The 13,642-nt window shown below is 35.8% G+C and overlaps 1 protein-coding gene across 8 annotated transcripts in view; it reads left to right on the plus strand.

Moving 5' to 3' along the window:
• LOC122565560 (glutamate receptor ionotropic, kainate 2) overlaps positions 1 to 13,642 on the plus strand; it is a 290,846-nt gene that overhangs the window by 153,780 nt on the left and 123,424 nt on the right. For all 8 annotated transcript variants that reach the window (XR_006316322.1, XM_043725807.1, XM_043749063.1 and 5 more), the window contains exon 4: positions 3,183 to 3,367. Coding sequence is in view for 7 of the 8 variants with exons in the window: in XM_043725807.1 (XP_043581742.1) it covers positions 3,183 to 3,367 (185 nt within the window). In the remaining variant the exon portion in view is untranslated. The remainder of the gene's footprint in view (positions 1 to 3,182; positions 3,368 to 13,642) is intronic.

Here is a 13,642-nt window from a genome sequence, read left to right on the forward strand (position 1 = left end):
CTCGAGAAATAATATTTTACTCAATTATTAGTAGTTTGGCAGTACGTTCGAATTCCACTTATGCTAACATACCTTTTTATTATTAAGTTTATTAGTATTATTATATTATTAATTAATATTCGTTTACTCCCAGTGTTTAGGTCTTCTGAGAAAAAATTCTAATAGAAATGCAGGAAATTGATCTCATACAAATTTAGCTAATTCACAAAATATCGATAAATTCATTGGATCCCAATCTTTTCTTAACTTTTGCCATAAACATTCCGAACAACTTAATATTATATATCTTATATGGCTTATTTTAACTGAAGATTTTCCTTGATACGACTAAGGAAGGCCGAGAATTGTATCGTGTGGATACTAAATACCCACGAAAGATTTGAAGAATTTCTCAACTGACTTCTCCTTTATTATAAGACGCAACGCTATGTTTCATTAAATTGTCCTCAACAAAACCGATATATTCTACTCACAAATTGATCTTTGGTACTGAGTTGAGGGTATGTGGTTCAGGAAATAATTGCATGTCACCTTCGTTCTGTGCCTAATTCTTCTTCCCTTACTGCTTGTTTATTAATCTACGAATTTCAGTTTCAATTAATCTACGAAAAGAAGAATGTAGCAAAATAGTTTATCATTAATTGCAGATTACCATGGCTGTCCTAGCTTCTTTTAAATCTTTCAAAGCGAATGAAAGAGCTTGCGTGAAATAAGGACCGAAACCACGAGAGAATTCAATGCTCTTTGCATGTACATAATTAAAGCGTACATGGCAAAGAGATCCGGTTGACAAAATCGTCTAAGATTAACGCGCTTAACGAGCCAGAAAATTGAAGAGAACCCGTTACGCGAGATTCAATCGTACGAATAAAATCGGAAAAAGAATAATAAATATAAATACGGAGTGACACCTTTAACGAGGAGCGAATCCAATTACAAAATATTACCTGTCACGACTAATTACGAGTGACTGGCGTTCGATAATCTGCTTCCTCGTAGTCGGCGCGGCGTAACGCTATCCCGTTATGAAACGTATTAAACACGATATACATTAACGTGATTACCTAAATACCTTGTTAATTAAAGCTGCGCCGTTTCCCCGAAGAGGAAAGTATTTTTTTGCGAATGGTGAAAAATATAAAACATAAAATACCCTAGGGAAAATTAAAGTCGACAGCAGCTTGTGTTACGAAACGTATGAAGGAATGAAGTATATAACATTGTTATTATGTAATTATTACGATAGTTGTTTTCTTTCTAAGTTTGAGAATATTTTTATGTTGATAAATATAACAATTTTATTGAAGATTTTTATATTAGCTTCTGAAAAGCCAAACTGATTAACTTAATTAACTTTCTGAATGTCTCAATTTCATTAACCATTAAATAATTAATGCCCAATGTCACAAAGGAAACGAATAGTTTATTCCCGTAAAATTTACAGGCTGGGTATGTAATATACTGGTGACATATATAGAAATGCATGTATGTGTATGTATGTGTTTATAACGTATACTAGTCGGTGCAGTATAATATAACATACATATTAAGTCTACGTAACGAATTTGTATGTTTCTACAATCTACGCGAGATCTAAATTAAAGAGTCAAGCAGCTCAAAAGCGGATAATCTAAGATATATAACTCTACAGAGATAGCAATTACGGAAACGAAGAAAACAAAGTTTCCATCGTGAAGTACTTCGCTCTGGTAAACAGAATAAACTTTATCCTACAGTTTGGTAATTTATTCGGAACTCCTACGGCAATCAAAGTTGAAACCGATGACAAAGGAAACATTTATTTGGCAAATTAAAGACAGAAAGGGATCGATTAAATACGTTGGATAGGAAAGATCGTAACCGGAGCGATGTCTCGTTTGCCAAGCGCCATGGTGACCCTTTAAGTTGAAGATGGGAAGATGGGAGACAGGATATAGGGGAAAGTTTGTACGCTGGAAGTTTCGGGAGTTTGGCTGATTAATCGATAATGGCAACCGAGTGACAGTTACGTTATGCGCTCCAACAGTTCAAGCTCTTTCCTACACGATTTTACGATACGAATGCGAACGATTTTCTTTATTTTACTACTCGTCTTATTACGCAACGTAATCTTTTAAGAGCATAAAAATGAATTTTTGAAACTGGGGAAATAATATTTGGAATGTTCGTGATTTTATCCTTTCCGGTGTTGCGATTTCAAGCAAACTTTTATCGATTCCAAATATTTGCTTCTATTTACGTATATACTTAGTTGGTGAACAAACTACATACTTTGATTCTATGGCATAAATTACGTACCTTTTTAAACAGTATTTCTGAAACACAACGAACTTGATATTTGATAAATATTATGAAATCAATAGTAGAAATCTGGAAGTTCTCGACGTGAATTCAACACTCAGAATATATATATCAATGCAGTTTTTCATTAATTAAATCTAAACTATCTTCTTTTATGTACAATACAGTAGAAGCTCGATTAACCGTGGTCTGGAAATTAATTTTTCTTATACGAGACATACGATACAATTGTTGTTTAGTTTCAAAACAATACATTTCTTGCTCATGGCGCAAAACATACACGCAACAGTTGTAAGTTTCAGTCGGCATTAAGGTCTCGGTTAATCGATGTTTTATTGCGTATATCATAAGACGAATTTTATTCGATAATATCAGAATGTACACAAGTTAAAGATTTATATAACCAAATCGCTATATCTTTCACGATATTAATCTTAATAATCTTTTCACGTTCGACCACGTTAGTTTAAAATATTATTAACACAAATGTATTAATTTTTCTTAGAGTTGGTCCTAATTTTTACATCCACAAATATTTCGCAAATAGATCTTTAAGTTAAACTTTTGACTATCATTTCATTTTGAACATCAAATTGTTCTCCCGAGCCAACTAACAAAAATGTAATATTCCCGGATATTTCACAACCTGTTTTCCTCGAACAATCTTCTCAAACTAAATTTAAAATTACCCATTCTCAACACCCGTTCTTGAACTCTTCAACTTGTGTCATAATTCACATACTTGCAACATTAAATTTTTCCAAAAGTAAGCTCCCTTTTATGAAAATTGAAGCAATTTGCGCGAAACTTGAATGAGCAAATAACATTGTGTATAAGTGTACGTATCCATGTACATAACGTAGAGTCATGTTTGATTTCAGTGTGCCACTTGCTGCGAAGCGGTGTAGCGGCGATTTTTGGGCCGCAGAGCGCGCACACCGCCTCCCACGTACAAAGTATTTGCGACACCATGGAGATTCCGCATCTGGAGACACGCTGGGACTACCGGCTCAGACGGCAGAGCTGCCTTGTCAACCTTTATCCGCACCCTACCACACTCTCCAAGGTACGTACAAACTCTCAGAATAATACCCTCATCAAGGCGTCACCGAGCACCGTCGAAAATCTCCGCGTTCTACGTTCCCCTTTTCTCCAGCTTGTCGACTAATCGTTTCCTTCGTGGTGGAAAGTAGACGCGCTCGAGTTCCAATCGAGTTCCCAGTCACGTTAATTGGCATTCTTAGACGCGATTGTTACGCTCTTCCTCGATAAATCGACGTGGATAGACCAGACTGATCGATCGAGATGATAAATGGGTAATCTAAAGTCTTGCAGGGAATTTTTCGTTGATTTATATACGTTCCTAGTAGATAAAGGATTTTTATTGAAATAATCTTGGTAGTAAATTGATGTTGAAATTTGATATTAATCAGAACTGGTTAAGATGGTACAAATTTGTGTGGTTTATTTTTCAAAAGTTTTAAATCAGGATTTTCATTAACTCTTACTTGCACAATATTGTTATTTAGTAATACATGTAATTTATTTTCTATCTACTTAGTTCGACATTCTTTCAATATTAGTTTAAATTAAAAAGATTCGTAGATAGGAATATATGACAGACTGTAGGTCCTCTTAAGAACTTCATATCACAGTTTCAAATGTTATTCTATTCTACTTACTATGAGATTCGATAAACGTAACACTTGACAAGAATAGCGAAATGGAAAAGTATTTTCAATGAAGAAGTAAAGAAAATATTCTTAAACTTGTTCTATCAGAAACGATACACGCACACACACACACACACATACACACACATATACATATGTTCAGACAATTAGAAGTCGGAAGTTGGAACAAAAGAAGGAAAAATTTTCGAATTTCTCTTAATAAAAGGAAAGTTCTTAGCGGGAAGTGACTAAAAGCGGCGGTCTGTTCTCGACTTAACGAGGCTTTCGTCTCGTATCTCGAACGAAATCTTGCAAACACGTTGTCTAATATTTGCCACTCTCGAATTTTCCTACACTTTAACATTTTTCCTGTCGACTACCATTGATCTATTAGTATTTGCTTGCTCGAAGATGCGTCTCTTGAAGCATCTATTGTCACGAAAAATTTACCTCTGCTACGTTTTCTCAAGAGCGAACTTCGAGGACAAGTCGTTATCGAAGCGTCTTCTTTAGATGGAAGATGTAGGAGGTTGTTAAAGATATTAATGTTGCTACGTGAACGAATGGAAACGTTCGAGAAACGAATTTTTCTAAAAACAAGCAACACGTGTTACGTTAACATTTTTCATTCATTTTCTACCATTCCCGTTACTTTCATTCTACAAAATTTCTAATTTCACTAAAATCACAAGTAGCCTACAAAACTATTTCGACGTTATGTTTAAATATAACTAAATATCATGATATTAAATTACATAAAAATAGTCACATAAGAATATTATGATGTCATAGAATGTCGTAACAAAAGCCATGACTTTTAATATTATATGAAAATATATCTTAAGACTTTTGAGACTAGTTTATGAACAAGACTTCGTATTTACTTCTAACCACAAAGAAGTTCCGCACGTAGTTTAAGAGATGTTTGTATTAGAAACTTCGAATTCCAATTCGGATTCAAAAATTTTCGAGCTTCTTCCCCATCGTTCGATGTTGATTGTCGTATCGTAAACCCTCGTTATGGTACAATCAGTCCATAAAACTTTGAATAGGTTTCTTTCGATTCCTCGTAAACCACTTACGCGTCGTACGATTACATGTTGATCTTAAGATCCCCAATTCGAAAGTTAGATTAAAATGTTTACAATCTTGTTTTTACAAAATCACATAAAGTTTTTCATAGTAGAACAACCTGTTTTATCACAGCGCGTAAAGTTAGTATTACATTTCTACAGAATTTTTGAAACAAGACATGTAGATAGAATAGGGCAAGAGTGAATTCTCTAAACTTGGAGAAAGCACACTTTGGTCTTTATGATGGCTTACGGCAGTGCTATCCAAGTTAAGCTTCGGAGCTTAAAATCTTTCTCTGCTGTGTCTCCGCTGATATAGCGTAGAAACACCAACTCGTATCTGTGCTCTAGTAATCATAGCTTAATCGACAATAAGATTTACGTATTAATTAATTAAGTCCAAGTATATCAAGTTTCGTATTATTTAATACTACAATCCTATCACCTAAAACCTGATAAAAAGGTTTCATTGGAAAATACTTTTCGATAAATATTTTTTGATAAATACTTTCTCAAGCCATTGAATATAACATCTAATTAAAGTACAAACAAATTTTATCTCATATTTTTAATGTATTTTTTCAAATCGCCATAAAATCGCCACCTTGTTGTTTGGACAATGACTATTGGAGCACTATACATGATACAAATGCGTATTCGTGTACGCACTTACCATGAAAATTTGTTGGCTTTTCCTCGTATCCTAGCCAGTATTTTTATTCTGATTCCGCCTCTTTATAACCAGTGATATTTCATCGACTCTCGGAGCATTGTTTTAAGTCTGAAAACCCGGCGGAAGTCGGTTTCCACCAGCAAGTGGAACGCAAACGGAATTAATATGATGGCTCGAATATGGCGGGTGTTCTAATGCAAACGATACTATAGACGGAACTTTCTCTATTTTATTTCTACTGTATCTTTTTTCCTTTTATTCGTTGGCTACGCATTTTCCTTGTTGAGCGGAGACCAAAAACGCACCAGCTCGCAGAAATAAATCTCCCGGCAAAACACGGATCGCCGACGGGGTGAAACTGAACATTAACATTACTTTACTATGGACGGCAAAACCGAAACAGGATGTTTTAAATTTGAAACATGGCTGAAAACAATGTTCGTCGAACAAAGGGTGGACAATAACGAGAGCTTTATGTTAACCGCGGTAGTACACGACTCGCGACAGTCACGCTGGAAATTAACACGATATTTCGATAAAACATACACGGTCCGCTATGCGAAAAATATTTATATTCCTTTGCAACATTTATCGAACCATTTATCTTTGCGTATAACGCTCTGATCACTTCAGTCGACCAGATTCAATGTTCATAGGCAGCGTTGATTTTTCTGAGTTATATTACTTCGCTTTACCGAACGACGGCGTTCTATTTTTTCAATACTAAAGTATAATACGAATTTTATTCAAAAGTTTTGATTATAATTAAATATATTATAAACACGATGAGAAAAGTATATAACAATTAATAATTTGACTAAATGGGTTTCTTAAATAATATGTTTCAACGTATGGTAAATAAAATGTTAGTATTAACTTGTCTCAAAAACTATACTATTGGTTTCGACGAAACTAGCTCAATTTATCAGGTATTTTTAAAAGTCTTACATTTTTAAATCTAATATAATCTAATATAATCTAAAATTCTCTTGTTTAATCATAAAGTGACATTAAGATAAAAGAAATCGACAACGATGTACCTACCATGTTCTTTTCTTGTAATCTCAGTACGTAAAATATTCTTTTCAATATTGTTGTATTCTTACGGCTTACTATTGCATATTTTCAATCTGTTTCAAACTCTAAGAAGTAAAGCTACTTTGGAAACGAAGTTTATCGCACGGTAAAACTTTGATGAGTAAGTTGGAACTGAACATAGAATCATAGATAATGAAAAATATCAAGAGAAGAGTGAACAAAATTGAAATCCCAACATGCTACTTGTATCAGAAAGAAACCGGCACTTTTTAACTAACGAACACCAGATTCAAAGAATCAAGGTTCAAAAATTTTGATAGAGATACACGGTATCGTTCCATGGTCAATCAAATTACTGAAACGAGCAGGCTACAAAGCGTTTTCAGGGTGAAAGAGAAAAATTTCTAATCTGCCACGGCTCCCGATTTTCGATAGAGCAACGCGGACCAATAAATGATGATTTCCGGTTGCGTGGTCTGACTTTGAAGAACGTCGATCAAAGAGATCAGAACAATGTCATGGTACAAAGAGCGCAGGAATTACTGCGTCGCAGTAAGAATTTCAATTATAGTGTAAACGCACTGTACGACGAAATTGAACTCTTGCCATGTGTTAGACATCACCAACCAACTCTCTATATCATGACAGCGACACTGCAAATTCCTCAAATTCTAAAATGTTTCGAAGCTAACGAGCAATTTAAAAAAATATATTTATTTGGCTGCTTTGGCATCGATGTTATTCGGAATTTTTATTCTAGTAGAATATTTGAGAAAATATTTGTTAAACACCACTAACTCTCTTCATATTATGGTAACGATATTACGAATTTTCGAATTTCGAAATGTTCCAAAATTAGTTTTTAAGAATAATTCAGGTGCTTATAACAAAACTTATCCTTGTCAAAGTTTTTTTTGTTTTACGTATTATGTTATAATATCTCTAATAGTTAGAAACCACACTCAATATGATTCTACACAATATTGATACTATCAAGAATGAATTAGTAGTTTCTGCAAAATCAACTTTTATTATGAGATTCACAACTTCATAATTCAATGCAATATAATTACAGACATACTCCTAGAAATTGTATAATTAAATTGTTTAAAAGAATTTAAACGTATTAAACAGGTATTAAGTACTTTTTTGCTCTCCTGAAGAAAGACAATTATGAACAAGATCCATTTTTTGCTAAGAGCCGTTCAATTTCAGGGGACATTTTCATTCGACTGCTTTAATCAATTTTTCAACAGATTGAATTTGAAACGGTAGAACATTTGGGAAGATAGCCGTTCAATGAGAGATATACGCTACAACGTGCATTTTTACAGAATTCCTTTGTAAACGCATGCAACATTGTCAGTTGGCCATTTTGTATTCCTTCTCTGCAGAATATAGTGGCGTATTGCTATGTTCTTTGTTTGAAATGTCTCTGCTTCCTGCAATATTTACCTGTGCGCAAAGATATGCTGCATGTTTTCACTAATAACTCGATTTAATTAAACATAATAAGTTCGCGTGACGAGGTAGCGAGTTATTTTTTCATTTGCGAACAAAAATATTTTAGGATTTTCGTTGGAAATGTTTCGAACAGTAGAGGGGCGGGGGGGGGGGGAGAAGAAGAGACAACTTTGTTGGAAAAATCGAGCTAAACGCGGAGATGGTACTAGGAGATAGAAAAAGTACTCAGCTCTGGTTCGAGCTCGTAATAATTGATGAACTCTAAGTAAATCTTTGGAAAATTGGTCGTAATAAAATGTTCAGCTCAGGCGTAATACGATTAGCTTGTTAAATTTTTAATCATTGGAAATGGTATATTTGCATTTGTCTATTCTACTTACACGTTGAACTTACTCATTGCCACGTGTAACTCAGATATTATATCCTTGTAAAATGAAATATAATTAATATAAAAATAGTAATAATAAAGACATAAAGTCCACCTAGTAAACTATCTACATATTCTAATTAAAGAAATAATTATTTGAAATATAATACATCGAAAAACTATAGTGATTAAATATTGTTACGTTATTCCAATATAAATTATTCGAAAGAAATCTTCGTAAAATCCGAAAGCTAATCGGAGATGAAAATTTCCCTTTAAAAGCCCAGGAAATATAACGTCAACTTTCTTCGTGGCGATGCAGATGGACTTATCTTCCTCGAAACTGGTTCGTCGAGTATTTATGAAAACCGTATCTACGGAAGCGCGGTCCTCGGAACTCCGCTGGAAACATAGATTTCCTCGACTACGAGAAAGAAGTAGCTGGCGTACGGCGAAGCCGGTTTACCGTGCAAAAAGGAAGAGGAACCGAATCAGAGGGAGTTTATTTGTAGCCGGTTGTCGGCAAATTTTTCGCATTTTGGTCGACGGCTCGTAAGTTTACCGCTATGAAGAGAGAAGTGGCTTGTAGGACGTCGAGTCTTTTCAAGCGCCTAGCCAAGGTGATTCCTTTGACTATGTTTTCTCAGTCGATGTTTTCTTCCAGTCTTTCGTGGCCTCGATTTGCAACGGAAATACAAAATTCAGTAAGAGGAAGTAGCTCTATGATTATGTGGAAGGAAATCACTCTGCTCGAGGTTTTCAACCATGACGACCAAAATGTTTTCATTCGGCGTACTTGGGAATCGAAATGATCGAGGGTAACGCGATATTCATGAGAGAAGAAGCTGAAAGAACCAACGCTGCTGCTTGCTTTAATTCGAAAGAACTCCCTCTTCCGCCGTAATTCCAATCGCTTTCTCCTACAATGTACGAAAAGAAGGTGATTAGTTTGGGAAAGCACTGAGGTTGATGGAAAGTGAAGCGATAAGAAAGTTCTTTTGTTCATTTGGCGGAATATTTGCCCGATGAATCGAGAACGATAATGTAGTTTTAAAGCTCGTCAGGTTCAATGGAAGTTTGTTAGAAAAGGACATTTTCTTCTAAGGTAGGCAAAAAGATAATAATGTAACACCGGTGACTGCAATTTGCATTCGACGACAGACGATTCGCTAGAAAACAACGTCGACGCGACAGTTTTCTGCAGAAAGACACTTTTTCCAAATGATTTTCGCTTCCATTGTTCCACCGTTGCAGATAAGGACCAGAGAGCAAACATCTGACGAACTCGTAATGATTTCATAAAAAACATCGTGGAAAAATAAGATCAAATCATAGTAAATCAACTGCGAAGCAATAGCAATATTTTTACTTATTTTCTATTTCATGATCCTTCGTTTTAACTAAACTCTCTCAAGGGAACTGTAAAGGAAATATTGCTGTCATATTGTATCTTTCTGCAATTCTATGATTTGTAGAAATAATATTGTCATTTATATTATATTTGAAATAACGAAATGGATAAAGTTGGTGCAATATCTTGTACTTTCATTAATATTAGTCTTCATTCATACAATTAGTACATTTCTACAGTGATATTTTTCAAATTCCACAACTTCAGTAACTAACATTCTCATTTATAATTTGTAATAATGAAATGGTACACAAAGTTTGTGGAATATCCTGTACATTTACTAATAATACTCCTCGTTCATTCGCAATTCACTTCCACTGTTTTTCACTTTTTTTTTAACTCTGCAACTTTTATAAGTAATACATTATTATTCAAGATGATGGAGATATTTCAGATGACTAAAATGCATACGATACCCTGTGCATTCGTTAATCTGAAGTTTCTGTCATTGTGCATTCCATTTCTACTGTGTCATATGTTGATAGCACAAGTTTCGTCATCGGTTAGATAACGTTTTCATCAAGCCGAAACAAGATTCGGGATTATGAACGGTAATCGTCGTTGCTATTAAGATATTATCCTGTTGACGGAAGCAAGCGGTGGGTAGCCTCGTCTTAAAATCTTGACCGGCTCTGTTTGCCATGGGCAAAGCTATTTGCGTTTCGGACATGCGGCCTATTAGACTTGCGCTTATACCGTAATACCGATCAAGTGCTCGTCCTTCATACTTCGCAATCAGTTTTGCTCGATCGAGGGAAACTGGCCTCCTCGCAAAAGACTTCCGATCAGGAAAATTCCTTTGACATGGCTGACTGCTTGTAGTCCGGCATTACACGGCTGCATGAACACTGTTTACAGAAGCGCAAGCATACAGTCGCGGCCAGTTCGCAATCGTAGTTCACATGCAGATTCACTGGAGTATTCGGACGGTATACTAACGAACCGTTTTAAATTCTACGCCACAATTTCATCTCCGCGGGAATTTCTCGTCGAGATAGTCCGAGCTGCTTTGACCTTCCTCCAAGAGAATTCTGCACGGTTCCGTGACTATGGCCGAGATCACGAGGAAACACGGATGCTTGTATTCAGTGTACTTCAATTTTGAGTAATTGAAAATATGTGTTTCGTCGAGATGAAGAGTTGAGAATGGAGTTATTGATTGTAGACCTATTCCTGGTCAACCTACGAGTCTTTGAAACCTCTATTTCACGTCCGCTTAAAGTCAGAATATGTTACGATTTAATTACGATTGATTCGGTTATGATGCAATATGAGTCCTGACTTAAAAACGTCTTATTAAATAGTTACTGTTAATTATGTTCATGTAATTATCGTTTCTCGAAAGTTTATTGCAATTGTAGTAAAGCTAACCTCTTCTCTAAGACTTCCATAAGATGTTTTTGCACTGCCTGGCTTAGGTTCGCAAAGTTTGTACTGTTTTCAAGCGTGCAGATATGGTCCGTAGTTTGCATGTTCCATTTTCTGTTCTATTTTCTGCTAGATGTATCTCAACTTTATGTATCTTATCTTAACTTAATAACTTTTAATATGTTAACTTTTCTTATTACTATGAAGGGATAAAACAAGAGAGAATAACTTCTTACCCTAAGAAGAGCATCGATTTTAATAGAACTCTATCAAACAAATCTTCGTAACTCAGGAACTACGATTCCTTCTGTATCTTCTATATCTATCTTGTCAGAAGTTGTTTCCAAAATCCCTTTAAAACGTGGCCGAGTAACTTCGACGGAATCCAAAGTCTGAACTTGGAAGCTCACCCCCTGTGAACACAGCCCCCTGGAATACGAGGCAGAGACGCGCGTCGCGTCGAATTCGTTTATGTTCGCAAGCAAACGCTCGCAATTGCTTGGCGTGGAAGGAGAAAGAAGCGAGCGAAGATCAAGTCAACGAGGCGGGAACAGAAAACCTTCTTACGGCTCGACATTATGGTAATCTGATTGTTCCACAACTACACCACTATCGTTCATCAGCAATGAACCACCGCTACGTATATCGACCGATATACATATATCCGCGTCGCTCTAATGAACCGCGAGAACCGGAATTGCCGTTGCCGTGCCAATGATTTAACGGGCCTTCCTTCTGACCGATAATGGACCGTCTCTCCTCTTCTCTTGGATACCGACTGGACCCCATGGTTGCAGGATCGTTCGAATCAGCCGGTACGTTCCCGTTGAAATTCAATTTGTACCGTTTCGTAGTCGAGCCTTTGCTCGTTACGGTTCACCTTCATACACATCCACAGCCCATGTAGCATCCACCACGTGTACACACGTACACGTGTACTGACACACTCGTAACCAGACCACGCTGGCCCTGCCGATAAGCACTTTCAGGTCGATTCAGTTACTCGTGCAAGGTGGAAAAGGTGGTTGCTACCCCTCGACACAAAGAGTTCATCCTGTACTTTACTTTCGTTCCTTCCTTTTATCTCCTTCGCCTCTTCTTGCTTCGACAATTCTCTACTTCGTCTCTGGTTTTTCGTCGTCGTCGTCCGTCGTTTCTTCGCCCGCGAAAAGAAATAGAACACGGATACACACGGACGCACGTCTGTTCTCGTTTATTTCCGAAAGTAGTTACTAATCAACGGCATTGAAGAAACGCGCGGCTGAACACGAACCACGTAGCCCCTGGCTTCGATTGAAAGCCGATTGGCCTGACTCTGTCTCTCTCCCTTTCTCTCTCTCTCCCTCTTTCTCTCTATCCTTGGGGAATGTTTGCGAGTAGTCATTTGCCGTGGCTTATTCGACCGCCGTCCATTTCGACGCCTTTTTTTTCTTTGTGGCTGTTCCTACGCTTCGGTCACGCGATAATTGTTCGTTGTTCGTACGTCCCACTATGGCTATGGTTTTATGGTACTGCTTACAAGACGATTTTATTGCTGCTTGTTGTTCATTCCCAATCGGTGGGTGTACACTTCTGCTTATAATAATCTGTACACTTTGATAGATTTATAGTAAGTAATTTATAGTAAGGATTATGGACTTTCTAAGAAAGGTGAAATTATTTATCGAAGTTGCCTTTATTATCTCTTTTCCTGCAATCAAGGGACTATAAATTTAAATTATCTATTTAAAATGTCAGTAATACTACATTACTTAAAAATATTTTCGTAGTAGCCATATCCTACTTGTTTTGCATAGTACATTTTTCTCTAAGCACTAAATATAATTTTAGGTATTTTAGTTCGTAATAATATGGGTATTCTGTCAAATTAGGAGTTACACAGTCCAGGTTTTCATTTCATGTTATTTCATTTCAGAACAAAAGACAAAGAGCTTTCCATATAAAATAATTTCATAATTTCTGGTAATGTTTTTGTTGCAATATCATTTTCAAAAACCAATTTCATCACGTTTTTATATATACATATAACTGTAATGATAACAAGGAATAAAATTATTCCAAATGCTTTTATGCGTAATTTCATAATCGAGTTATATTCTGTCCAAGATTTGAAATGATATGACCGATGCATGCTTTATTACCATCATTTCATTATTATTAATACGAGCAATATTTTTCTTTATCGAAATATTCCAATATATTTTATCAATTAAAAGGCAGTGTGTTTTATAAAATGTATATATTATGGTGTTATGCATATATTGTTTGAGTTTC

Source organism: Bombus pyrosoma, linkage group LG1 (genome assembly GCF_014825855.1).
Source record: "Bombus pyrosoma isolate SC7728 linkage group LG1, ASM1482585v1, whole genome shotgun sequence".
NCBI classification, from domain to species: domain Eukaryota; kingdom Metazoa; phylum Arthropoda; class Insecta; order Hymenoptera; family Apidae; genus Bombus; species Bombus pyrosoma.